General features: G+C 46.1%; 1 protein-coding gene across 4 annotated transcripts; it reads right to left on the bottom strand.

Annotated features, from left to right (window-relative positions):
* LOC134346473 (zinc finger protein 239-like) lies at positions 1–22,847 on the bottom strand. Of its 4 annotated transcripts, none has more exons than XR_010017931.1 (3): positions 22,798–22,847; positions 11,191–13,240; positions 1–4,203 (listed from the first exon to the last, which is right to left on the bottom strand). XR_010017931.1 is itself a non-coding variant. In XM_063047846.1 (3 exons), the coding sequence occupies exons 2-3, from the start codon at positions 12,571–12,573 to the stop codon at positions 4,177–4,179; spliced, it is 924 nt and encodes a 307-aa protein (XP_062903916.1). In that variant the 5' UTR covers positions 12,574–13,240; positions 22,798–22,847; the 3' UTR covers positions 1–4,176. The 4 variants fall into 4 exon arrangements, 2 of the variants coding, with proteins under 2 accessions (XP_062903916.1, XP_062903915.1); XR_010017932.1 differs by lacking the exon at positions 22,798–22,847 and adding an exon at positions 16,721–16,824; XM_063047846.1 differs by having other exon boundaries at positions 11,677–13,240.
* Between the last annotated feature and the right edge of the window lie 4,900 nt (positions 22,848–27,747).

Here is a 27,747-nt window from a genome sequence, read left to right as displayed (position 1 = left end):
GTGTCGAGTATGGCTTTTGCATCTGTCCCCCCTATCGGTATTGACACGCTGGATCGGGGCCCCACCAATCCTTCTGGGATAGGGTCTTTTCCTCTTGAGGGTCCCGCGGCACACTGTTGGGAACGTATTTTCCCAGAGACTCCAATGCGTTCCCTCAGTGAGTCTCTTCTAAGTTTCCCGACCCCCCTTCCTGCTGGGACACCCGAGGGCTCTCCCTCCGAGGGGCTCCCTGCTGTTCACCTGAAGTGCCACCTCTTCCCCGCAGTTATAGCACACGCCTGGCCTCGCAGGACCCTAGTCTCCGCCTGGACTCAGTGCCGGCCGTCCCTTCAGGGAGGCACCTTCTCCGCCAGTCCCCTCCCGCGGAGGGACCCCACCTGCCGCGACCCCCTTTTGTGTCTCCACATGGAGCTGGCCCCGGTCATTTCACCACAAAGAGCTACTACCGAGGACTATACCTTGTTAACAGAGCCTTCTTCCGCTTCCAATTCGTCCTCCTCCTCCCTTACCACTCTGAGCAAACTGAACAAAAGACGGAGGCAGGGGGCACGCTCTACGAGACTGTCAGAGGCTCGTAGCGATCGCATCATGTCTCTGCGCGCCCCTGACTACCTGGTCGATCCTTATCCGATCCACCTCAGCTCTTGAAATGACCCCCCGGCACCTCAAGCAATTTCGCCTACGCTCAAGTCGGAGAAGATACTCAGAAAGCCTTTCCCCTATCTCCTGACACAGATTCTGAATCACCCCTAAAAGCTGCACCGTCAGCCCAAACGCCTCCTCTAGGGCGACTAGACACTCCTTCCGAGAAGCCAGGGGCTGGTTAACTCTCGCCTCTTTTACCACCTCAGCTGCCGCCCCTCTCAAACTGTTCCCCAATCTTTGCCGTTTCTCCTCCTCAGAACACTGCAACTGAGAGGTATGTTCTATCCAAGACTCGTAATCCTCTTCCCCGTCGGGGATGGGGAGTCCTCCCTGGTAAAATTTTTAACTTCTGTCGCGGACCCACCGCCCGGTTCACCAAAGAGGCCAACTCAGAGCCCTCCCCCTTCCGTGGGGAATGAGAACTAATTACATTCTCCAAATCCGACCACCCCCTTCCTTCATCCCTCAAAAACGATTGGACCCGCTCTCTGAAATCTCCGCCCCCAGCTTCGGGCAACCCCTCCGGTGTCTCTTCAGACCCTTCCTCCGTGACAGCGTGCACGCCCCAAGGCCCCACCTCACCTAAGTCACCGATAGACTGGGGCAGTTCCAACTCCTTGATGTCAGCAGCCGTCTGTATCAGCACAGAGGCTGAGTGCCCCGTTTTATTAATCTTTCTGTTTACAATCTCAACCTTACCAATAGCTCTGACCGTACTCAGACATCGAGTTCACACATCGTCCGGCGTACTATATCCACCCCACTTAATCGGCAGGCATGATTAACCGGGCCATCCTCGATCTCACACCAAAGTTCAATCTTATCTGCGTCCATCTCTTCTAACTTAACCCGGGCGACTTATCCCTTATCCTGACAGAATTCAAATCCCGGAAGAGCCCCCACAATGTAACGGCCTTTGCCCCAACTGACTCCCGTTATCTAGGGTGAATAGCCGTTGACCCCGCCAACAGTTCAAATGCTTTGGTGTAGATACGGTGTGAGTCGTCCAACTATCAGTCACGACACAAATATCAAACAATATATCAAGTGCGAGTAAACGAAATTTTGGTGATGGGTTAGTAGCAACAACTAAAAGAAAAGGTGCCACATAAGTAACTTATCAAGCTTGTGCATATAATATTTTAATACGTTGGAGCTCACGCCTCCGATTCCATCCACACTGTCCTTCCGAGACTCCGGCCACCCTCCGAACTCCTGAGGTCTGGTATCCGCCGCCCTGGAACCACTGTCCGTTCCCCACATGTTCGTCCTCTCTGCTCGCCTCCCGAAAAAGCCTGCGCTCCTCAACTCAGCACACATATACAAGATAACATAACATGACTTCCATTGGCCAGCAAAATGAAGACAATTTCCATTATCACATAGTATAACCCAAACATGGCTGTTACAGAGAACCCGTTGCTCAGCAGTTAACAGTACGAGAAGCCACTAACAGTGAACAGTCCATCTAGTATTACTGAGAACCCTATACGTGTCAAGCACAGACAGATGGGATAGACTCCGATATGTGTTCTCATCAGTACATGTTTCTCAAACAATAAATTTCAATGTCCAAGTTCAACGTAAATTGATTATCAAAGTTTGTTCACGAGATGTTACCGAACAATTCATAAAAATGTTTGCAACGTAACTCAATGCTCACCCCCAGCCTTGGGTAGGAAATGGGACCAATTCCAGAGGGGGAGAGTTGGGTGAGTCTGGGACTTTGTGAAGGAGCCCAAACTCCATCCTCCTCCTTTCTCTGTTCCATTCTCACTCCCCTTTATGTGTTTGTGTGTGAGAGACCTGTCTGCCCACTTCAGCCTGCATCAATGATGTCCCCCTCCTGCCCAATGAACTCACATTCCTAAACAAACCGCAATCATCACCAACTGAAATACTGTAATTCGAAAATCTTATGCCCTCACTCCTGCAGTAACTCCTTAGCCATGTGTTAAACTGTATAATCTTCCTGTTTCTGGTATGTGGCACAGATGCAGACCTGAGGTCACAGCCCTGGACGAGCTGCCCTTTAACTTAGCACCTCACCCCCAGAACTCCCTTTGCAGAACCTCGTTACTCTACCAGCCCATATCATCCACATGAACCACGACCTTCACTGTTCACCCTCCTGAGGAATGCCGTGCGCTCGACCCGAAATGTCCCAGACCCAGCACACAGGAGGCAACATACCATCCTGGAATCTCATTCTCACCCACAGAACATCCAGTCAGTTCCCTTAGCTAACGAATCACCTATGACCACAGCTTACCTCTTCTCCACCCTTCCCTTCTCAGTCTCAGAGCCAGACTAAGCGCCAGAGATCCTCCTGCTGTGACCTTCCTTTGCCAGGTCATCCCACCGTCTTTAACAGTATCTAAAGTGATATATGTGTTGTCCATGGGGATGGACACAGGGGTACACTGCACTCACTGTTTCCCCCTTTTCCCTTCCTGTCACCCAGTTTACTGTGCTGTGACCTTGGGTGCAACTACCTCTCTATAATTCCTACCTATCACCCCTCCAGCCTCCCGAATGGTCTGGAGTTCATCCAGTTCCAGCTCCCACTCCTCAATGTGGATTGTTCGGAGCTGAAGCTGGATGCACTTCTCACAGGTGTAGTTATCAGGACATAGGAGGGTTTCCTGCCTTCCCACATCCCACAGGAGGAGCTTTCCACTATCCTGCCTGGCATCTCCACTGTTCTAACTGAGCAAACGTGAGGAAGGGGGCAAAAAATTTCTACCTCCAGCATAATTCTGCCTTCTCTGATTGAAGGTTCTCCTTACTGAAACTTGAAAGAGGTAAAGTCTCAAAGTCTCCGCTCTGACTCTGCCCACTGCACTTGGTCCTGCCCAAGATCTTCTTGGTAATCAATCCTGACTGTTGATTGGCCACTGGTGAAAGCTCAAAAATAACCTGCCCTGAACCACTGCTTCTACTACTCGATTGGCAAACCTGAATGAATTTCATCCTCTCAAGCTTCAGATCACTCTGATTAACGATGGTTCAAAGCTGAATAGGGTGACACAAGGATGAATGACTGATTGAAACCCATCCCACATTCAGAGCACATCACCACCCTCACCACAGTGTGAACCCACTGTCTCTGCAGCGTGGATAAGTGTGTGAATGCCTTCCCACAGTCTGAGCAGATCAACGTCCACACACTGCTGAAAACAGTCTGGTGTGTCGGCAGGCGAGATGGAAGTGTGAATTCATTCCCAGTTGGAACAGATGAACGGTTTCTACTCAGTGTGAACTCGGTGATGTTTATTCATTTGAGATGACGGAGTGAATTCCTTCCCGCTCTGAGCAGTGTACAGTTTCTCCCCAGTGTGTACTCGCTGAAGTTCATTCAATACTGGACTGAAAGTGTTATATTTGTATGCACACAGCATAAGAAATAAAATGGATTATCTTGAAATTCAGCTACACATTGACTTTGTGGATATCTCTGAAACTTGGCTAAAGGATGGCTGCCATTGGGAGCTGAATGTCCAAGGATATACGGTGTATCAGAAAGATAGGTTAGTCGGCAGAGGGGCTGGTGTGACCCTGTGTATAAGAAATAATATTAAATCATTAGAAAGTGATGATATAGGATCATATGTGTGGAGTCTCTCTGGTTGGAGATAAGAAACGGCAAGGGTAAAAGGACCCTAATGGCAGTTGTAATACAGTCCTCCAAACAGCAGCCGGGATGTGGATTACAAATTACATCAGCAGATAGAAAAGGCATGTCGGAAGGGGTAAGTCATGATAATCATTGGGGATTTTAACGTGAAAGTGGATTGGGAAAACCAGGTCAGTACTGGCCCTCAAGAGAGAGAATTTGCAACGTCTGAGGGACGGCTTTTTAGAACAGTTTGTTGTTGAGTCCACTGGGGGATCGGCTGTGCCGGATTGGATGTTGTGCAATGATCCGGAGATGATAAGAGAGCTTATGGTTAAAGAACCCTTGGGGACAGTGATCAAAATATGATTGAGTTCACTTTGAAATTTGAGAAGAAGAAACTAAATTCCAACGTTCGGTATTTCAGTGAAATAAAGGAAATTACAATGGCATGAGAGGGGACCTGGTCAAGTTGACTGGAAAGACATGAGGTTGCCTTGGCAGTCAAAGTGAAGGATAATCCAAAGAGCTTTTACAAGTATATTAAGAGCAAAAGGATTGTAAGGGATAAAATTGGTCCTCTTGAAGATCAGAGTGGTCGGCTTTGTGCGGAACCAAAGGAAATGGGGGAGATCTTAAATAGGTTTTTTGCGTCTGTATTTACTAAGGAAGCTGACATGAAATCTATGGAATTGAGGGAATCAAGTAGTGAGACCATGGAAACTGTACAGATTGAAAAGGAGGACGAGCTTGCTGTCTTGAGGAAAATTAAAGTGGATAAATCCCCGGGACCTGACAGAGTGTTCCCTCGGACCTTGAAGGAGACTAGTGTTGAAATTGCGGGGGCCCTGGCAGAAATATTTAAAATGTCGCTGTCTATGGGTGAAGTGCCGGAGGATTGGAGAGTGGCTCATGTTGTTCCGTTGTTTAAAAAAGGATCGAAAAGTAATCTGGGAAATTATAGGCCGGTGAGTTTAACGTCAGTAGTAGGTAAGTTATTGGAGGGAGTACTAAGAGACAGAATCTACAAGCATTTGGATAGACAGGGGCTTATTAGGGAGAGTCAACATGGCTTTGTGCGTGGTAGGTCATGTTTGACCAATCTGTTGGAGTTTTTCGAGGAGGTTACCAGGAAAGTGGATGAAGGGAAGGCAGTGGATATTGTCTACATGGACTTCAGTAAGGCCTTTGACAAGGTCCCGCATGGGAGGTTAGTTAGGAAAATTCAGTCGCTTGGTATACATGGAGAGGTAGTAAATTGGATTAGACATTGGCTCGATGGAAGAAGCCAGAGAGTGGTGGTAGAGAATTGCTTCTCTGAGTGGAGGCCTGTGACTAGTGGTGTGCCACAGGGATCAGTGCTGGGTCCATTGTTATTTGTCATCCATATCAATAATCTGGATGATAATGTGGTAAATTGGATCAGCAAGTTTGCTGATGATACAAAGATTGGAGGTGTAGTAGACAGTGAAGAAGGTTTTCAGGGCCTGCAGAGGGACTTGGACCAGCTGGAAAAATGGGCTGAAAAACGGCAGATGGAGTTTAATACTGACAAGTGTGAGGTATTGCACGTTGGAAGGACAAACCAACGTAGAACATACAGGGTTAATGGTAAGGCACTGAGGAGTGCAGTGGAACAGAGGGATCTGGGAATACAGATACAAAATTCCCTAAAAATGTCGTCACAGGTAGATAGGGTCGTAAAGAGAGCTTTTGGTACATTGGCCTTTATTACTCGTAGTATTGAGTATAAGAGCTGGAATGTTATGATGAGGTTGTATAAGGCATTGGTGTGGCCGAATCTGGAGTATTGTGTTCAGTTTTGGTCACCAAATTACAGGAAGGATATAAATAAGGTTGAAAGAGTGCAGAGAAGGTTCACAAGGATGTTGCCGGGACTTGAGAAACTCAGTTACAGAGAAAGGTTGAATAGGTTAGGACTTTATTCCCTGGAGCGTAGAAGAATGAGGGGAGATTTGATAGAGGTATATAAAATTATGATGGGTATAGATAGAGTGAATGCAAGCAGGCTTTTTCCACTGAGGCAAGGGGAGAAAAAAAACAGAGGACATGGGTTAAGGGTGAGGGGTGAAAAGTTTAAAGGGAACATTAGGGGGGGCTTCTTCACACAGAGAGTGGTGGGAGTATGGAATGAGCTGCCAGACGAGGTGGTAAATGCGGGTTCTTTTTTAACATTTAAGAATAAATCGGACAGATACATGGATGGGAGGCGTATGGAGGGATATGGTCCGTATGCAGGTCAGTGGGACTAGGCAGAAAATGGTTCGGCACAGCCAAGGGCCTGTTTCTGTGCTGTAGTTTCTATGGTTCTATGGGATTCTAGCAGGAAGACAGCAGAGCAGCAATGGCTGGAATTTCTACAAAAAATTAGGGAAATGCAAGACAGATATATTCTTAACAAGAAGGACACTATCATGACTTACAAGTGAAGTCAGAGTCAAAGAAAAAGGAAAAGACAAGGAAGCAAAAGTTAGTGGGAATATAGAGGATTGGGAAACTTTTAAAAACTTGCAGAAGATCATTAGGAAGGAAAATAGGAAATATGAAAGGAAGCTGGTGACTAATATCAAAGAAGACACAAAAAGCATTTTCAGGTGTTACATGCTGTAAAGGTTTCAATACTAATGTAATGGCTTCTCTGTAATGTTCTCTGGAATGCTGGCATTCATAGCAAGAGGATTCGAGTACAGGAGCAGGGAGGTACTACTGCAGTTGTACAAGGCCTTGGTGAGACCACACCTGGAGTATTGTGTGCAGTTTTGGTCCCCTAATCTGAGGAAAGACATCTTTGCCATAGAGGGAGTACAAAGAAGGTTCACCAGATTGATTCCTGGGATGGCAGGTCTTTCATATGAAGAAAGACTGGATGAACTGGGCTTGTACTCATTGGAATTTAGAAGATTGAGGGGGGATCTGATTGAAACGTATAAGATCCTAAAGGGATTGGACAGGCTAGATGCGGGAAGATTGTTCCCGATGTTGGGGAGGTCTAGAACGAGGGGTCACAGTTTGAGGATAGAGGGGAAGCCTTTTAGGACCGAGGTTAGGAAAAACTTCTTCACACAGAGAGTGGTGAATCTGTGGAATTCTCTGCCACAGCAAACTGTTGAGGCCAGTTCATTAGCTATGTTTAAAAGGAAGTTAGATATGGCCCTTGTGGCTACAGGGGTCAGGGGGTATGGAGGGAAGGCTGGGTTCTGAGTTGGATGATCAGCCATGATCATAATAAATGGCGGTGCAGGCTCAAAGGGCCGAATGGCCTACTCCTGCACCTATTTTCTATGTTTTCTATGTTTCTATGATCAGCCATGATCATACTGAATGGCGGTGCAGGCTCAAAGGGCCGAATGGCCTACTCCTGCACCTATTTTCTATGTTTCACTGCTGAGGTAATGGTTTATCTGTAGCAGCAATGTTTGGGTTATGACGAGATAATGGGGCATGCTAGCCAATGAACAGGATGTTGTTCTTTCTTGTGCATCTGGGAGCCTGGAATTCACGGGTCTTTTGCTGGGGAGAGATGAGGAGGGAAGACGCAAATGGAGGGAGTTGGTAGTCCTCGGATGGAGTGGACTTGGAGTGAGGGTCCGAAGGTCAGCGAGTATCGGAGGAGGTCGATGGTGGACAAACGGCTTATCAGTGAGCTCCAACATTGCCCAATAGACTGTTTCATGAGAATGGGCCCTTTCTCTTTTTTGTTTTCTTCACTAAACACATCGTCAAATTAAGAGTAATAAAGCTCAATCATTTAATCGCATATTGTGCACTGTTTGTTATTTCGTTGTACTGATTTGTAACAGAGAACACATCCACCCAAACGAGTTTAAGCAACTAGACAAAGCGAGAGTTACGGAAGTATATAAAGGGTAAAAGGGAGTTGAGGACAGATATAGGATGAATAGAAAATGATGCGGGAGATATTGTAATGGGAGACACAGAGATGTCAGAGAAACTGAATGCGTATTTTGCATTGGTCTTTATAGTGGAAGACATCTGCAGTATACTGGACATTCAAGAGTGTCAGGGAAGTGAAGTATCTGCAGTGAAAATTACGACTGAGAAGGTGCTCAGGAAGCTTAATGGTCTGCGGGTGGCTAAATCTCCCGGACCTGGTTTCGGTTCTGAAGGAAATAGCTTGGGGAATTGCAAAGGCATTACTAACGATCTTTCAAGAATGTCATGGTCCGGATCGGGGTCCTTTTAAATTTACTTTGTTTATGTTACCATCCGGACCGTTGATTCCCTGTTTTCCCGTGTCCCTCGGCTTTGGTAATTAGCAGCAATTAACGCTCCGCTGAATCGGTAGTTTATAGTCTCCAGCTTTCAGCTGTTCAGCATGGGACCGTCTGCAAAGTCATCTAAGGTACGGTGTGCCAATGTCATCTGGCCGGAGCAAGCCTAGTCTCTGCCGAAGCGAGTGCCGGTAATTCGCCCTTCCTCACCGGAGCAACCCTGTCCAGTTACCTCGCTGAAGCGAGCCTGCAAAGTTTCCTCACTGAGGTGGGTCCGTCAGTTAACCCGCCGGAGGGAATCAAGAACCGCTGTCTACTGTTCCCGGGCCGAGTCGAGAGCTCGCCACTACCCAGAGGCTCCAAGTCAAGTCCTGGCTCCAGTGGCATTCTAGCACCAAGTCAAGTCCTGGCCCTGGCAGCAATCTAGCACCAAGTCAAGTCCTGGCCCTGGCGGCATTCAAGCACCAAGTCAAGCCCTGGCCCTGGCAGCATTCCAGCACCAAGTCAAGTCCTGGCCCTGGCGGCTTCCCAGTTCTGAGTCAAGTCTTGGCCCTGGCGGTCTGTGATTCCTGTCCTACCCCCTTGTCTGAATCCCTTCTCTGCCCCTCTCGCCTCTAGCCCTCGTCTGCAGCCCCCGCCTGCACTTTGGTCTAGTTCCATTGCCGGAGCTAGATAGGTACTGTCTGGTGTTCATTCGTGTTGGTCTTGTCTTGTCTTGTCCTCGCCTCCGTGGGGTAAGTTAGGCCATCTTGCCGTTGCCCCGTGGGGAGTCATGTCTTGTCTTGTCTTGTCCTTGCCTCCGTGGGATAGGTCAGGTCATCTTGCCGTTGCCCCGTGGGGAGTCATGTCTTGTCTTGTCTTGTCCTTGCCTCCGTGGGGTAGGTCAGGCCGTCTTGCCGTTGCCCCGTGGGGGGTCATGTTCTGTCTTGTCTTGTCCTCACCTCCATGGGGTAAGTCAGGCCGTCTTGCCGTTGCCTCGCGGAGGGTCATGAGTCCCAGCCCTATGTCCTGTACCCAAGGAGGGGTCCCGACTCTGTGTTCTATGTATGTGTCAATGGTTCCATGTACCTGCTCTCCCGAGACCGAGGCTCTGTGTTCCCATGTTCCTCCTCTCCCTAGCCCATGTCATGTCCATGCCTGGTTTTGGGGTCCGAGCACGCAGCAAGACCCAGGTACTGGGTCCTTGTCCAGTCTCGGGCTCGGAGTCCATACCCTAGCCTCTTCATGTCTCCTCTAGATCTGGGAGCCGATTCCGAGTCCAAGCCCAGACCCTTGGTCCCAGCCTAGTTGTAGTCCTCAGTCTTTGTCCAGTTCTCTGCTCCTGCTCCTGCCTAGCTCTCCTGATACTGAACAATAAACTAAATTTAATTAACCTCATAAGATGTGTCTTGCATTTGGGTCCACCCTTGCTCCCTATGCCCCCGCCGTTGTGACAAAGAATCGATAGGCTCTGGCATTGTAGCGGATGACCGGAAAATTGCAAATGTTACTCCGCTATTTAAGAAAGGTGGGAGGCAGCAGAAAAGAAACTATAGACCTGAAAGCCTGAGTTCAGTGGTTGGGAAGTTGCTGGAATCGATTGTTATGGATGAGATTATGGAGTTCCGGGAGGCACATGACAAGATAAGCCAAAGCCTGCGTGGTTTCCTGAAAGGAAAATCCTGCTGACTAACCTACTGCAATTCTTTGAGGAAATTACAAGCTGGGTAGAAAAAGGAGATGCAGTATACTAGGATTTTCAGTGGGCCTTTAAAAGGTGATGCACATGAGGCTGCTTAGCAAGATAAATCCCATGTAATTACAGGGAAGTTACTCACATGGGTGGAGCATTGCCTGATCAACAGAAAACAGAGTGGGGAAAAAAGGGATCCTATTCTGGCTGGCTGCTGGTTACCACTGGAGTTCCACAGTGGTCGGTGTTTAGACCACTGATTTTACGATGTATGTCAATGACTTGGACTATTGGACTAATGGATTTGTGGCTAAATTTGCTGATGATACAAAGATAGGTGGAGGAGCGGGTAGTGCTGAGGAAACAGAGAGCCGGCAGAGAGATTAAGATAGTTTTGGGGAATGGGCAAAGAAGTAGTTAATTAAATACAATGTTGGAAAGTGTATGGTCATGCATACTGGTGAAAGAAATAAACGGGCAGATGATTATTTAGTTTAGGAGAGAATTCAAAATGCAGGGATGGAAAGCAACTTGGAAGTCCTTCTGCAAGAAACCCTAGAGGTTAACCTCCAGGTTGAGTTGGTGGTGAAGAAGGTGAATGAAATGGTGGCATTCATTTCTAGAAGTATAGAATATAAGAGCAGGGATGGGATGTTGAGGCTCTACAAGGCCATCGTTAGACCACACTTGGAGTATTGTGTGCAGTTTGGGGCTCCTGAAAGGGTATACTGACATTGGAGAAGGTTCAGAGAAGATTCACAAGAATGATTCCAAGAATGAAAGGGGTTACCATATGAGAAACATCTGGCTCTTGGGCTGGATTCCCTGGAGTTCAGGAGAACGGTAGGGGGCAGGGGAATCTCATTGAAACATTCCGGATGTTAAAAGCTCTAAACAGATTATATATGGGAAATTTATTTCCTATGGGAGGGGAGTCTATGACAAGAGGGCACGACTTTAGGACTGAAAGACATCCATTTAGAACAGAGATGAGGAGAACTTACTTTACTCCGAGGGTGGTAAATTTGTGGAATTTGTTGCCACAAGCAACTGTGGAGGCCAAGTCATTCGGTGCACTTAAGGCAGAGAGGGATAGGTTCCTGCTTAGGTAGAGCATCAAAGGGTATGGGGAGAAGGCAGGGGAGTGGGGATGACTGGAAGAATTGGATCAGCCCATGATTGAATGGCGGAGCAGACTCGAAAGTCCGAATGGCCTACTTCTGCCCCTATATCTTATAGTCTTAATTGAGATGTCTGAGTGAATCCTTTCCCACATTCAGAACAGGTGAGTGGCATCCCCCAGTGGGAATTCGCTGATGTGTTTTAAAGTCAGATAACCGAGTGAATTCTTTCCCACAATCTGAGCAGGTGAACAGATTCTTCCTAGTGTGAATTTGGTAATGCCTCAAAAGTTTGGATGACTGAGTGAATCCCTTCCCACATTCAGAGCAGCTGAAAGGTTTCTCCCCAGTGTGAATTCGCTGATGTACCTTCAGCTGAGATGACCAAGCAAAACTATTCCCACATTCAGAGCAGGCGAATGGCCTCTCCCCAGTGTGAACTCGCTGATGTTCCGTCAGTTGAGATTGCCGAGTGAATCCCTTCCCACATTCAGAGCAGGTGAACGGTTTCTCCCCAGTGTGAACTCGCTGATGTAGCTTCAGTCGAAATGGCTGAATGAAGCCCCTCCCACATTCAGAGCATCTGAATGGCCTCTCCCCAGTGTGAAATTTCTGATGTACCTGCAGTTGAGATGACACAGCGAATCCCTTCCCACATTCAGAGCAGATGAACGGCCTCTCCCCAGTGTGAACTCGCTGATGCACCTTCAGTCGAGATGACCGAGTGAATCCCTTCCCACATTCAGAGCAGGTGAACGGCCATTCACCAGTGTGAAGTCGCTGATGTTCCTTCAGTTGAGCTGAATGGGTGAATCCCTTCCCACATTCAGAGCAGATGAATGGTTTCTCCCCAGTGTGATCTAACTGGTGTGTCAGTAGATGAGAATGCCGAATGAATCCTTTCCCACAGTCTGAGCAGGTGAACGGTCTCTCCGCAGTGTGAACAAACTGATGTTTTTTCAGCTGAGCTGAATCGGTGAATCCCTTCCCACATTCTGAGCAGATGAATGGTTTGTCCCCAGTGTGAATTTGCTGGTGTTTCAAGAGCAGAGATGACCGAGCAAATCCCTTCCCACATTCAGAGCATGTGAATGGCTTCTTCCCAGTGTGAACTCGCTGGTGTCTCTGTAGGTCGGATGAGTGAGTGAATCCTTTCCCACAGTCTGAGCAGGTGAACGGCATCTTTTCAGTGTGAACTCGCTGATGTTCATTCAGCTGAGATGATTGAGTGAACCCTTTCCCACATTCAGAGCAGGTGAATGGCATCTCCCCGGTGTGAACTGGCTGGCGTCACTGTGGTGTGGTTGAGTATGTGAATGCCTTCCACCATCTTCAGGTCAATCTCCCCTCACTGGTGAATTTTCTGATATACCATTACCATCGATAACAGAATGGCTTCCCCCTTACAGAACAGGTGAAGCATCTCACTATGGTGTGAACTTGCTGATGTATCTTCAGACTGGATGACTGAGTGGTTCCCCTCCCTCACACAGAGCGGGTGAATGGCCTCTCCCCACTGTGAACTCACTGGCGTGTCTGCGGGTAGCCTGTGAGTGAATCTCTTCCCACACTGAGAGAAGGAGAATGATATCTCACTGTGATCAATTCTCTGGCAATTCAGAAAGTCAGACGTTTGAATCCCTTGTACAATCAATGCAGCTGAAGAACTGATCTCCAGTGAACAAATGCTGGTGAGTTCTCAGCTCCCAGTTCCAGTGAATTTCACTGAGTTAAAACAGAAAACTTCATTTCAGAGACAGAATACATCACCAGCTGGGATGAGATAATTCTTCATCTCCAAGGATCGACAACAGATGTGTTGGTGTAGCAAAGAAAATATTTGGTTACTCCTTAAATATCCAGACAGAGTCAGCAAAACTGATGTGTTGTTGTGGTTGAGATTCCCGTGCACAAGTGTTCTGCCATTTCAAACCTGTAAAAATATTTGCAAAAGAAAACAATGGGTGAAGGACAATATTTCAGGAGAGATTTTAGTCTGTGGTGAGAACATAAGATCATAAGAAATAGGAGCAGGAGTCGGCCATCTGGCCCGTTAAGCCTGCTCCGCCATTGAATAAGATCATGGCTGATCTGGCCATGGACTCATCTCCACCTACCTGCCTTTTCCCCATAACCCTTAATTCCCTGACTATGCCAAAATCTATCCAACCTTGTCTTAAATATATTTATTGAGGTGGCCTCCCCTCCTTCATTGGGTAGAGAAATCCACAGATTCACCACCCTCTGGGAAAAGCAGTTCCTCCTCATCTCCATCCCAAATGCCCAGAATCTTGAGAAGATGTCCTCTAGTTTCCTGCCTCTACTTTCTCTATTCCTTTCATAATTTTACATGTTTCTAAATGATCTCCTCTGAATGTGAGCCCTGGCATCACAATTTTACAGACTCTGGAGTGGTGGTGCACTGTTCTACTGTGCAGCGACACCTGCACAAATATGACATTCATGGAAGAGTCATCAGAAGAAAACCTTTCCTGTGTCCTCACCACAAAATTCAGCATCAGAAGTTTGCAAAGGAACATCTAAACAAGCCTGATGCATTTTGGAAACAAGTCCTGTGGAATGATGAAGTTAAAATAGAACTTTTTGGCTGCAATGAGCAAAGGAATGTTTGGAGAATAAAAGGGTGCAGAATTTCATGAAAAGAACACCTCTCCAACTGTTAAGCACGGGGGTGGAGCGATCATGCTTTGGGCTTGTGTTGCAGCCAGTGGCACGCGGAAGAATGAATTCAATTAAATACCAGCAAATTTTGGATGCAAGCATCACACCGTCTGCAAAAACGCTGAAGATGAAAAGAGGATGGCTTCTACAACAGGATAATGATCAAAATCCACAATGGACTACCTCGAGAGGCACAAGCTGAAGGTTTTACCATGGCCCTCACAGTCCCCTCACCTAAACATCTTCAAAAATCTGTGGATAGACTGCAAAAGAGCAGTGCATGCAAGATGGCCAAGAATCTCACAGAACTAGAAAGAAGCCTTTTGCGAGGAAGAATGGACGAAAATCCCCCAAACAAGAATTGAAAGACTTTTACCTGGCTAAAGAAAGCGCTTACAAGCTGTGATACTTGCCAAAGGGGGTGTTACTAAGTACTGGCCATGCAGGGTGCCCAAACTTTTGCTTTGGGCCCTTTTCCTTTTTTATTTTGAAACTGTAAAAGATGGAAATAAAAAAGTAATCTTGCTTAAAATATTGAAGAAATGTGTCATCTTTAACTTTATGCCTTTTGGAAACCAGGTTATCTTTTACTCGCTTAGCTAGTCACAGTAACAGAAATTTCAACCGGGGTGCCCAAACTTTTGCATGCCACTATATCTTTAGCACCAATGACAGAATGAATTGCTTCCCACAGTCAGAACAGGTGGAGCACCTCACTCTGGTGTGAACTTGCTGAGGTGTCTTCAGACTGGATGACTGAGTAGTTCCCCTCCCTCACACAGAGTGGGTGAACAGCCTGTCTCCACTGTGAACTCACTGGCGTGTCTGGGGGGTAGGCAATGAGTGAATCCCTTCCCACACTGAGAGAAAGAGAATGATATCTCACTGCAACCAATTCTCTGGCAATTCAGAAAGCTGAATAAGATGATGAGGGCCGCGGCTCTTTTTTCCCCAAGACTGAAATGGCTCACATGAGGGGGCATAGTTTTAAGGTATTGGAAGTAGGTGCAAGGGGGATGTTAGAGGTACGTTTTTCACACAGAGAGTGGTGGGTGTGTGGAATACACTGCGAAGGTGGGAAAGGTGGATACAATAGGGGATTTTAAGAGACTCTCAGATAGATACATGGAGCTAGGAAAAGGTTAAACCGGTGGCTTCAAAGGGACTTACAGTATCTTTGAAAGGCCGGGTTTTGCTTTGTAAAGCAGGTCTTTCCAGGGTTACATATATAACTCTCCCCCTATATGTTGTTACGAGAATACACATAAAATTAAGATGTTTGCTGGCCTGGGCTAGCATCAGTGGCATCAGCAGTTGGTCTGCCACCTGCCCTCAGGGGAAGGAGAGATAAGGAACAATGGAGCAGCGTCTGGAGATGTGTAATGAAGGGATGTGGGAGAGAGAGCTGTCTGGAGCGGCTCCCCCCCTTTGAACCCTGAACTGTTTGAAGTGATGGACAGGCGATACCCCAGCAGGGGGATAAAAAGGGACAGGTTCGCTAAGACAGACACACACGCCACCCGAGGTAACGAGACCCTGGAAGCGGTGCGCCTCTCACGAGTGGGTGAGAAGCATCAGACAACGACAAGGGTGGAAAGGTACGATCAGCGGGAACCCGGTGTGTGTCCGCCCTTGCCTGGGTGCCGGGTTCACTGCAGAGGATCAACCGCATCTGGAGGAGGGGTCACAGTCGGTGACCTCAGGTGACATCACCAAGGACCCGCCCAAATGCTGTTTGTGAGCCATCTCGCTGGTCTGTGAGTGAAGCCGTTCTGAATGATCAGTTGTTCCTATTCTATGTCTCTCTTCCCCCACCTTGTCCATCGCCATGGCAACGATTACTGCGAACTGAACTACTAACTGGACTGAACTTTGAGTCATTTTGAAATTGGTCATTTACCCCTAGACAACGATAGAGCTTGATTGATGCTGTTATCTTAATTCTGTGCACATGTGTGGTTATCATTGTTGAATTGTTGCATTTATTATCCTTTCGATTACTGTGTTGCTTGTTTCTTTAATAAAACTTTCTTAGTTCTAGTACTCCAGACTCCAACTGAGTGATCCATTTCTGCTGGTTTGGCAACCCAGTTACGGGGTACGTAACAATGTCGATAAAAAAAATCTGTAAATTGACAGACACCATGTTTTTTAACTTTTTATGGAAAAACAAAGATAATTATATAAAAAAATCTGCTGTCCTGAATAGTTATGACGGGGGGGGGGGGGGGTCTAAGTTTTCTGGATTGTGACAGTCTTAATAATACTTTTAAAATTAATTGGATTAAACAATTTTTACATAATCCTATTTCGATATGGAATTGTATTCCTTCTTTTCTCTTTTCTCAGGTTGGTGGACTGAATTTTTTTCTTTTATGTAATTAGAAAATAGACAAAGTTCCTCTCCGTCTATCTCAGTTTTATAAACAGATGCTTTTATCCTGGTCCTTGATTTACAAACACAGTTTCACTCCTCATAGTTATTTTATCTGGAATAACCACAACATAACTTATAAGAATAAATCTTTGTTTTATAAGGGTTGGTTTGATAATAATATTTTGCTAGTTAAACAGTGATTTAATTCAAGTAGTACTTTATTGAGTTATACTGAGTTTTGATCCACCTTTGAATTTCCTGTGACTCCAAAAGAATTTGCTGTTGTTATGGATGCAATTCCCTCTGGTGTAATTATGTCGTTTAGAAATACATCATATTCGGTAGTTGAATTACCCAGCTTGGATCCATCCAGTACAGCTGTAGGAAAGATTTGTTTTCCTCCGTCTTTTAAAATAAATAATGAAGGTATTAGAACAACACACACAAAATGCTGGTGGAACACAGCAGGCCAGACAGCATCCATAGGAAGAAGCATAGTCGATGTTTCGGGCTGAGACCCTTCGTCTGGACTAACTGAAAGAAGAGATAGTAAGAGATTTGAAAGTGGGAGAGGGAGAAGGAGATCTGAAATGATAGGAGAAGACAGGAGGGGGAAGGATAAAGCTAAGAGCTGGAAAGTTGATTGGCAAAAGGGATACAAGGCTGGAGATCATGGGACGGGAGGCCTTGGGAGAAAGAAAGAGCGAGGGGAACACCAGAGGAAGATGGAGAGCAGGCAAGGAGTTACTGTGAGAGGGACAGAGAAAGAAAAAAGAGAGAAAGAAAAAAAGGAAAAAATAATTAATAAATAACGGATGGGGTAGGAGGGGGAGGTGGGGCATTAGCGGAAGTTAGAGAAGTCAATATTCATGCCATCAGGTTGGAGGCTACCCAGACAGAATATAATGTGTTGTTCCTCCAACATGAGTGTGGCTTCATCTTGACCATAGAGGAGGCCATGCACATATTAGAGTGGGAATGGGATGTGGAATTAAAATGTGTGGCCACTGGGAGATCCTGCTTTCTCTGGCGGACAGAGCGTAGGTGTTCAGCAAAGCGGTCTCCCAGCCTGCGTCGGGTCTCACCAATATATAGCAGGCCGCACCAGGAGCACCGGACGCAGTATATCACCCCAGCCGACTCACAGGTGAAGTGTCGCCTCACTTGGAAGGACTGTCTGGGGCCCTGAATGGTGGTGAGGGAGAAGGTGTAAGGGCATGTGTAACACTTGTTCTGCTTACAAGGATAAGTGCTGGGACGGAGATCGGTGGGGAGGGATGGACAAGGGAGTCACGCATTAGAATAAGAGGTATTAGAAGTTTGTTTCCATAGAAACCATAGAAACTACAGCACAGAAACAGGCCTTTTGGCCTTTCTTGGCTGTGCTGAACCATTTTCTGCCTAGTCCCACTGACCTGCACACGGACCATGTCCCTCCATACACCTCCCACCCATGTATCTGTACAATTTATTCTTAAATGTTAAAAAAGAACCCGCATTTACCACCTCGTCTGGCAGCTCATTCCATACTCCCACCACTCTCTGCGTGAAGAAGCCCCCCCCAATGCTCCCTTTAAACTTTTTCCCCCTCACCCTTAACCCATGTCCTCTAGTTTTTTTCTCCCTTTGCCTCAGTGGAAAAAGCCTGCTTGCATTCACTCTATCTATACCCATCATAATTTTATATACCTCTATCAAATCTCCCCTCATTCTTCTACGCTCCAGGGAATAAAGTCCTAACCTATTCAACCTTTCTCTGTAACTGAGTTTCTCAAGTCCCGGCAACATCCTTGTGAACCTTCTCTGCACTGTTTCAACCTTATTTATATCCTTCCTGTAATTTGGTGACCAAAACTGAACACAATACTCCAGATTCGGCCTCACCAATGCCTTATACAACCTCATCATAACATTCCAGCTCTTATACTCAATACTTTGATTAATAAAGGCCAATGTACCAAAAGCTCTCTTTACGACCCTATCTACCTGTGACGACACTTTTAGGGAATTTTGTATCTGTATTCTCAGATCCCTCTGTTCCACTGCACTCCTCAGTGCCTTACCATTAACCCTGTATGTTATACGTTGGTTTGTCCTTCCAACGTGCAATACCTCACACTTGTCAGTATTAAACTCCATCTGCCACTTTTCAGCCCATTTTTCCAGCTGGTCCAAGTCCCTCTGCAGGCTCTGAAAACCTTCTTCACTGTCTACTACACCTCCAATCTTTGTATCATCAGCAAACTTGCTGATCCAATTTACCACATTATCATCCAGATCATTGATATAGATGACAAATAACAATGGACCCAGCACTGATCCCTGTGATACACCACTAGTCACAGGCCTCCACTCAAAGAAGCAATTCTCTACCACCACTCTCTGGCTTCTTCCATCGAGCCAATGTCTAATCCAATTTACTACTTCTCCATGTATAGCTAGCGACTGAATTTTCCTAACCAACCTCCCATGCGGGACCTTGTCAAAGGCCTTACTGAAGTCCATGTAGACAATATCCACTGCCTTCCCTTCATCCACTTTCCTGGTAACCTCCTCGAAAAAACTCCAACAGATTGGTCAAACATGACCTACCACGCACAAAGCCATGTTGACTCTCTCTAATAAGCCCCTGTCTATCCAAATGCTTGTAGATTCTGTCTCTTAGTACTCCCTCCAATAACTTACCTACTACTGACGTTAAACTCACCGGCCTATAATTTCCCGGATTACCTTTCGATCCTTTTTTAAACAACGGAACGACATGAGCCACTCTCCAATCCTCTGGCACCTCACCCGTAGACAGCGACATTTTAAATATTTCTGCCAGGGCGCCGCAATTTCAACACTAGTCTCCTTCAAGGTCCGAGGGAACACTCTGTCAGGTCCCGGGGATTTATTGACTTTAATTTTCCTCAAGACTTTCAAAAAGACATTACTTCTATTCCTACGGCTGTTAGTTTTTGGAATTGTCGCTTAGGGAATCTGAGGTGGAGGAGTGTGTGTGTGTATATATATATATATATATATATATATATATATATAGAGAGAGAGAGAGAGAGGCATCCGTTAGTCTCGTGAGACCATGGATTTGCGCCTTGGAAGGTTTCCAGGACGCAGGCCTGGGCAAGGTTGTATGGAAGACCGGCAGTTGCCCATGCTGTAAATCTCCCCTCTCCACGCCACCGATGTTGTCCAAGGGAAGGGCATTAGGACCCATACAGCTTGGCACTGGTGTTGTCGCAGAGCAATGTGTGGTTAAGTGCCTTGCTCAAGGACACAACACGCTGCCTCAGCCAAGGCTCAAACTAGTGACCTTCAGATCACTGGACAAATGCCTTAACCATTTGGCCACGCAGGGGCTTATTTAATAAATTTTTATTGAGGAATAAAATTAAAGAAATTTCATTTATAGAAACATAGAAAATAGGTGCAGGAGTAGGCCATTCGGCCCTTCGAGCCTGCACCGCCATTTATTATGATCATGGTTGATCATCCAACTCAGAACCCCGCCCCAGCCTTCCCTCCATACCCCCTGACCCCTGTAGCCACAAGGGCCATATCTAACTCCCTCTTAAACATAGCCAATGAACTGGCCTCAACAGTTTCCTGTGGCAGAGAATTCCACAGATTCACCACTCTCTGTGTGAAGAAGTTTTTCCTAATCTCGGTCCTAAAAGGCTTCCCCTCTATCCTCAAACTGTGACCCTTCGTTCTGGACTTCCCCAACATCGGGAACAATCTTCCTGCATCTAGCCTGTCCAATCTCTTTAGGATCTTATACGTTTCAATCAGATCCCCCCTCAATCTTCTAAATTCCAACGAGTACAAGCCCAGTTCATCCAGTCTTTCTTCATATGAAAGTCCTGCCATCCCAGGAATCAATCTGGTGAACCTTCTTTGTACTCCCTCTATGGCAAAGATGTCTTTCCTCAGATTAGGGGACCAAAACTGCACACAATACTCCAGGTGTGGTCTCACCAAGGCCTTGTACAACTGCAGTAGTACCTCCCTGCTCCTGTACTCGAATCCTCTCGCTATAAATACCAATATACCATTCGCCTTTTTCACCGCCTGCTGTACCTGCATGCCCACTTTCAATGACTGGTGTATAATGACACCCAGGTCTCGTTGCACCTCCCCTTTTCCTAATCGGCCACCATTCAGATAATGATCTGTTTTCCTATTTTTGCCACCAAAGTGGATAACTTCATATTTATCCACATTAAATTGCATCTGCCATGAGTTTGCCCACTCACCCAACCTATCCAAGTCACCCTGCATCCTCTTAGCATCCTCCTGACTGCTAACACTGCCACCCAGCTTCGTGTCATCCGCAAACTTGGAGATGCTGCATTTAATTCCCTCATCCAAGTCATTAATATATATTGTAAACAACTGGGGTCCCAGCACTGAGCCTTGCGGTACCCCACTAGTCACCGCCTGCCATTCTGAAAAGGTCCCGTTTATTCCCACTCTTTGTTTCCTGTCTGCTAACCAATTCTCCACCCACACCAATACCTTACCCCCAATACCGTGTGCTTTAAGTTTGCACACTAATCTCCTGTGTGGGACCTTGTCAAAAGCCTTTTGAAAATCCAAATATACCACATCCACTGGTTCTCCCCTATCCACTCTACTAGTTACATCCTCAAAAAATTCTATGAGATTCGTCAGACATGATTTTCCTTTCACAAATCCATGCTGACTTTGTCCGATGATTTCACCGCTTTCCAAATGTGCTGTTATCACATCCTTGATAACTGACTCCAGCAGTTTCCCCACCACCGACGTTAGGCTAACCGGTCTATAATTCCCCGGTTTCTCTCTCCCTCCTTTTTTAAAAAGTGGGGTTACATTAGCCACCCTCCAATCCTCAGGAACTAGTCCAGAATCTAACGAGTTTTGAAAAATTATCACTGATGCATCCACTATTTCTTGGGCTACTTCCTTAAGCACTCTAGGATGCAGACCATCTGGCCCTGGGGATTTATCTGCCTTCAATCCCTTCAATTTACCTAACACCACTTCCCTACTAACATGTATTTCACTCAGTTCCTCCATCTCACTGGACCCTCTGTCCCTTACTATTTCTGGAAGATTATTTATGTCCTCCTTAGTGAAGACAGAACCAAAGTAATTATTCAATTGGTCTGCCATGTCCTTGCTCCCCATAATCAATTCACCTGTTTCTGTCTGCAGGGGACCTACATTTGTCTTTACCAATCTTTTCCTTTTTACATATCTATAAAAGCTTTTACAGTCCGTTTTTATGTTCCCCGCCAGTTTTCTCTCATAATCTTTTTTCCCCTTCCTAATTAAGCCCTTTGTCCTCCTCTGCTGAACTCTGAATTTCTCCCAGTCCTCAGGTGAGCCACTCTCTCTGGCTAATTTGTATGCTACTTGTTTGGAATTGGTACTATCCCTAATTTCTTTTGTCAGCCATGGGTGCACTACCTTCCTTGATTTATTCTTTTGCCAAACTGGGATGAACAATTGTTGTAGTTCATCCATGCAACCTTTAAATGCTTGCCATTGCATATCCACCGTCAATCCTTTAATTTATACTCAGATTATGCATAGATTAAAATTATCCATAGATATTATCCAAACAATGTCTATTTGACAAGGTTTAATTCTGATATTGAAACTAACTGTCTGTTTTGTGGTTTATATCCAGAGGATTTACTTAATCTATTTTGGGAATGTGAATATGTCAAAACGTTTTGGGTTGATGTTTGTCAATTTATAGATCAATATATTAATGTGGATTTTACATTTTGATTTGAAAATGTTTTATTTGGGTTTACTAATAATATCAAATCTCATCGGGATTTTTAAAATCATAAATATTTTGTTAATTTACAGCAAATTTTATATCCATAAATGCAAATGTAACAATAAGAAACCTTCATTTATATTTTTACGTCAGACTTCAAACTATACATTAATATTCTGGAAACTTCCCATAACCAGAAAGCTGTAAGGACTGTACAAATTTGTCAATGTTTCGGGTTATTTCTGTAAATATTTTTGTTTTGTGACTCTTTTTAGATATAGTTCCTTCTGTCCAGCAGTATTGAGAGGATTTTCTTTTTTATTTGTACATTTAAAGTTAATATTTATATATTTGTTGCTGCTTATGTGTGATTCCCTGGCTTTGTTTGCATATGTTTACTGTTTTTGTTTGTGTTCAATAAAAACATTTTTAAAAAGGCCGCCGAAAGATCCAGCGATGCGCATGCGCCGCAGAAATGGCGGCGGCGGCTCCAGCGCTCGTTAGCCGAAAGCCCCGCGGGGCCCGGGTACGGATCGAGGGAACGGGCCGGGGCTGTCCTGGGCTGCAAGCTCAGTGCGCCAGGAGCTCACAGTAATAGCCCTTGAATCGCGTTTCAGACGCCTGTGATTAATTCCCGATCGGAAACCCCTCTTACCTGCAGCAGAACCTTCTGAGCCTTTCGTCTACAGTGCGCATGCGCGATAGTTGGCTCACCTCAAACCTCTGCGCATGCGCGTGTGAGCAAGCAGGAGACCATCTGCAGATGCGGAAATCCGAAGGAACACGCGGAGAAGGCTGGGGGAAAGTCAGCGGGGGCAGACAGCAACTATGGAGAAGAGTGAACAGTCGACATTTCAGACCCAGACCCTTCGTCAGGACTGGAAAGGAAGGGAGGGAGTCTGAATGTGGGGGGAGGTAAGGTGATATGGTAAACTGGGTCAGGGTGAGGGGTGAAGTAAAGAGCTGGGAAGTTGATTGGTGAGAGAGATAAAGGGCTGGAGAATGATAATAATAATAATAAATATTTTATTGATTCCGAGTGGGAAATTCATTCATTTCATTAACGGAACAAAAACCAATTTCCCCCGGGATCAATAAAGTATGACTTTAACTATTATGACTATTTCAGCAGTTACATCTAAAACCACATGAAGCATCGGGCAAACTTTACTAAAAATAAAGTACAGAATAATATACACAATAATAAAGTACGAATGTGGAATAATAATGAATGAAACAATAATGCAGAGACTATAGATCGATGATGTGTGTTCACCTGTTGCAGAAAGATGAACTGTTGCATTTAATAAGAAAGATTTTCTGTTGTGATCCTGGTGTCAGCGGAGTTGAGTGAGTCTGTTCATAAGGGGCTGGGGGCTTTGCTGCCTATTCAGTAGGTCATGGAAAGGATGTGATAGATTGTTCATAATCGATAAGTTTGTTTAGTGACCTCCACTCCACCACAACCTCAAAAGAATCCGGGTTGTGGCCAAGGATAGATCCAGCCTTTTTGAAGAGTTTATTTAGTCTTCTTACATCACCAACATAAAGCAGCAAAGAAGACTGCACTCGCTACAACAATTTGGCAAAAGATCTGCAACATCCTGCCTCACATATTCAGGGTTCTCAGCATTCTTAGAAAATAGAGTCTGTTCATCCTCTTTTGTGAACAGTCTCAGTGTTAGTTTTCCAGTCAAGTCTGTTGTCAAGGTATTTGTACTCCTCCACCACAGTGACCTGTTCTCCCAAAGTGTATACAGCACACATTACAGTCCACTTCCTCCGAAAATCAATCGCCATTTCCCTGGTTTTAGTCATATTCAGGAGCAGGTGATTCCTCCCTCACTATTCCATAAACCTGTCCGCCAGTGCTCCGTGCTCCGACTCCTGCCCATCTCTGAAGCACCCAACTACAGCAGAGTCATCAGGGAACTTCTGCAAGTGGCAAGACTTAGAGTTGCACTGAACGTCTGAGGTGTAGATTGTGAACAGAAACAGAAACAGGACAGTCCTTTGTGGGTCTTCAGTGTCACTCGCCACCATCTCAGACAGAGAACCACCTGGCAGTACAAACTGTGGTCTATCTCTCAGGAAGGCAGTAATCCAGGAGATGGTGAATTTGCCTACGCCCATCCTTTTCAGGTTCTTGCTCTGAAGATATGGCTGGATTGTATTGAAGGCACGAGTGAAATCAAAAACAGTGCTTCTCACAATGCCACGACGATCATCCCGGTGGGAGTGAGCTCGCTGAAACAGGTAGATGATGGTATCACCCACACACTCACGAGGTTGGTAGGCAAACTGTAGAGGGTTCAAGGTAAGTCTGGACCAGCCTCTCCATCGCCTTCATCACATGAGATGTGAGGGAAATTGGTCTGCAGTCATTAAGTTCAGATGGAGTCCCCTTTTTGGGTAAAGGATCCAAGCAGGAAGTCTTCCACAGCACCGGTATCTTTTCCTGACTCAATCTCAGATAGTAAAGGTGGCACAGAATCCCAGAGAGCAGGCTCACACAGGCCTAGAGTGCTGGGGCTGATCCGGACAGGGTCAGCAGATGTCGGCTGTCCGGCTGTCTCCTACCCTGTCGTGATACTCCAATCTACTCACACTCTAACATGGCGCTGCACCAGTTGTTGCAGCAACTTCTACGTTTTGCCGTTTTTCATACTATTTTAATTTTTTTTTGTCATTCTGGATTATTGTGTTCCAGCACAATTTGTAATGGCAACTGTGTGTGTGGATGTCGTGCCTGGATGCTTGAATTGTGCCCAGTTAGATGAGGTATTCCTCCTCCAACCAGTGTTGAGCCTTGCTACACCAGAGGTCACCATTGAGACCAACATTATTGCATCTGTTTTCATCCATTGATGACATTTGCAGAATTTTGACAGCGCTGAAAAGGCAAAGGGTTTGTGTGTGGGAGTTCACACCGGGGAGAGGCAGTTCATCCGCTCCATGTGTAGGAAAGGAGTCATACAAACATCCGATCTGTAGAAATACCGGAGCGGTCACTTGGGGGAGAACCCATTCACCAGCGGCGAGTGTGAGAAGGGTTCAATCAGTCAATCAAGCGACTGAAGCTCTGGCCATTTCACGCAGAGGGGAAGCAGCTGTACACCTTCGGAGTGTGGGAAGAGAGGCTCCGGTGAGATTACAGTAAGTAGAGGCCGTACTTCTGTCCTGAGTGAGGAAAGAGATTTACTCAGTCATCCCACCTGCTGAAACACCAGCAACTTCACACCAGGGAGGAAATTCAAGTAAACTGTCTCTAAAATGTTTAAACATGGTGATGACTAAATCTAGTTGCGAGTTGATGAGGGACTGTTAATGACAGATTCTGCAGATATTGCAGAAGTTCCTCACATCCAGGACTGAACCCTGGTCACTCAGCATTGCAGGGATTTGTTAGACCAGAACTCCATAAGATATAGGAGAATAATCAGGCCATTCAGCCCATTGAGTCTGCTCTGGAATTTCATCAGGGCTCAATTCCTGTTCATCGCTGAACACACATTCCGGAATAGCTGATCCCAGTGTGTTCAACCAGCAGCTGCTCGAAACAGACATATCGTAGGCATTCTACAAAATTTCCCCCTCTTGGTAACCAACACTAACCTGATTTTCCTAATTGATATCCCCCATGACTATCATAACACAGCCCTTTTGACATGCATTTTGTCTCCTGTTGTAATTTGTAGACCGTATCCTTACTACGGTTGGAGGTCTGCATATAAATTATTTCAGGGTCTTGTTACACTTAATGTTTCCTCACTCTACCCAGAGATTCTACATCTTCTGATCCTGTGCCGCCTCTTTTTGGTAATGATTTTATTTCATATTTACCAGCCTCTTTGCCTTCCGACCTGTCCTTTCAATACAACGTGTCTGCTTGGAGGTTAAGCTCCGGGTTATAATCTTCTTTCAGCCACGATACGGATATGTACCCAAATCACACTGTGCTAAAAGTTCACATCTGTTATTCTCTACAATGTGCACATTCAAATATAACACCCACAGTCCTGTATACATCACCCTTATCGATGTTATCCCACTTTAACGCTGCAACTCATCCCGTTGACTGCAATTTTGACCTGACATCAGCCTCTGCTTGCTAGTACTGTCACTGCACACTACCTTATCCTCAGCACTCACACTCTGGTTCCCATCCCCCTGACAAGTTATTTTAAACACAAGCTCTAACACACCTGCCCACAAGCTTACTGGACCCCGTCAGGTTCAGGTGCAACCCGTCCCTGTTGTACAGATCATTTCATCCCCAGGACAGATCCCAATGACCCAGAGATATGATGCAATGCCCCTGCACCAGTTCCTCAGCCACACATTCACCTGCCGAATCATCCTATTCTTACCCTGTTTTGAAATGTTGCCTCACCTGGAAGGACTGTTTCTGAGCCAGAATGGAGCTGAGGGAGGAAGTAAATGGGAGCGTGTAGAACTTCCCTCACTTACAAGGACAGGTTCCAGGAGGGAGATTAGTTGGGGGAGTGGGGTAAGGTAAAGATAGAAGGTTGGAAGCTGTTTAGTCTAGGTAAGTGTGCAAATCGGTAGGGTTACATAAAAAAAATGTCAACTGGTGTGAATGTGTTTTGTGAGCCCTGCTGCCTGCCACGGTCAGTGTCTTTCTCAGGTCAGCTGATTGCGCCAGTGTGGATGGTGGAGGGCTTTACAGGGATGGCAAATGGTGTAGGGGTCAGGCAGGGTTACAAAATGACGATGGTGTAGGGTAAGAAGGGTTTTCGCAGAGGGCGAGGGCTGCAAGGATCGGAGGTGTTAGCAGAAATGGGGAGTGGTGTAAGGGTTGGAAGAGTTTGCACAGAGGGCGAGAGCTGCGAGAATCGGAGGTGTGAACAGAAATGGGGAGAGGCGTAAGGGTTTTCACAGATGGTGCTGGCCGCAAGGATCGGAGGTGTGAACAGAAATGGGGAGTGGTGTAAGGAACACACATCAAAGTTGCTGGTGAACGCAGCAGGCCAGGCAGCATCTATAGGAAGAGGTGCAGTCGACGTTTCAGGCCGAGACCCTTCGTCAGGACTAACTGAAGGAAGAGTGAGTAAGGGATTTGAAAGTTGGAGGGGGAGGGGGAGATCCAAAATGATAGGAGAAGACAGGAGGGGGAGGGATAGAGCCAAGAGCTGGACAGGTGATAGGCAAAAGGGGATACGAGGGGATCATGGGACAGGAGGTCCGGGAAGAAAGACAAGCGGGGGGAGTGGGAGGGAACCAAAGGATGGGCAAGGGGTATATTCAGAGGGACAGAGGGAGAAAAAGGAGAGTGAGAGAAAGAATGTGTGCATAAAAATAAGTAACAGATGGGGTACGAGGGGGAGGTGGGGCATTAGCGGAAGTTAGAGAAGTCGATGTTCATGCCATCAGGTTGGAGGCTACCCAGACGGAATATAAGGTGTTGTTCCTCCAACCTGAGTGTGACTTCATCTTTACAGTAGAGGAGGCCGTGGATAGACATGTCAGAATGGGAATGGGATGTGGAATTAAAATGTGTGGCCACTGGGAGATCCTGCTTTCTCTGGCGGACAGAGCGTAGATGTTCAGCAAAGCGGTCTCCCAGTCTGCGTCGGGTCTCGCC

Source organism: Mobula hypostoma, chromosome 5 (assembly GCF_963921235.1).
Source record: "Mobula hypostoma chromosome 5, sMobHyp1.1, whole genome shotgun sequence".
Classification (NCBI taxonomy): Eukaryota; Metazoa; Chordata; class Chondrichthyes; order Myliobatiformes; family Myliobatidae; genus Mobula; species Mobula hypostoma.
Note: the sequence above shows the minus strand (reverse complement) of the source record. Positions and strands in the feature narration are given on the sequence as shown.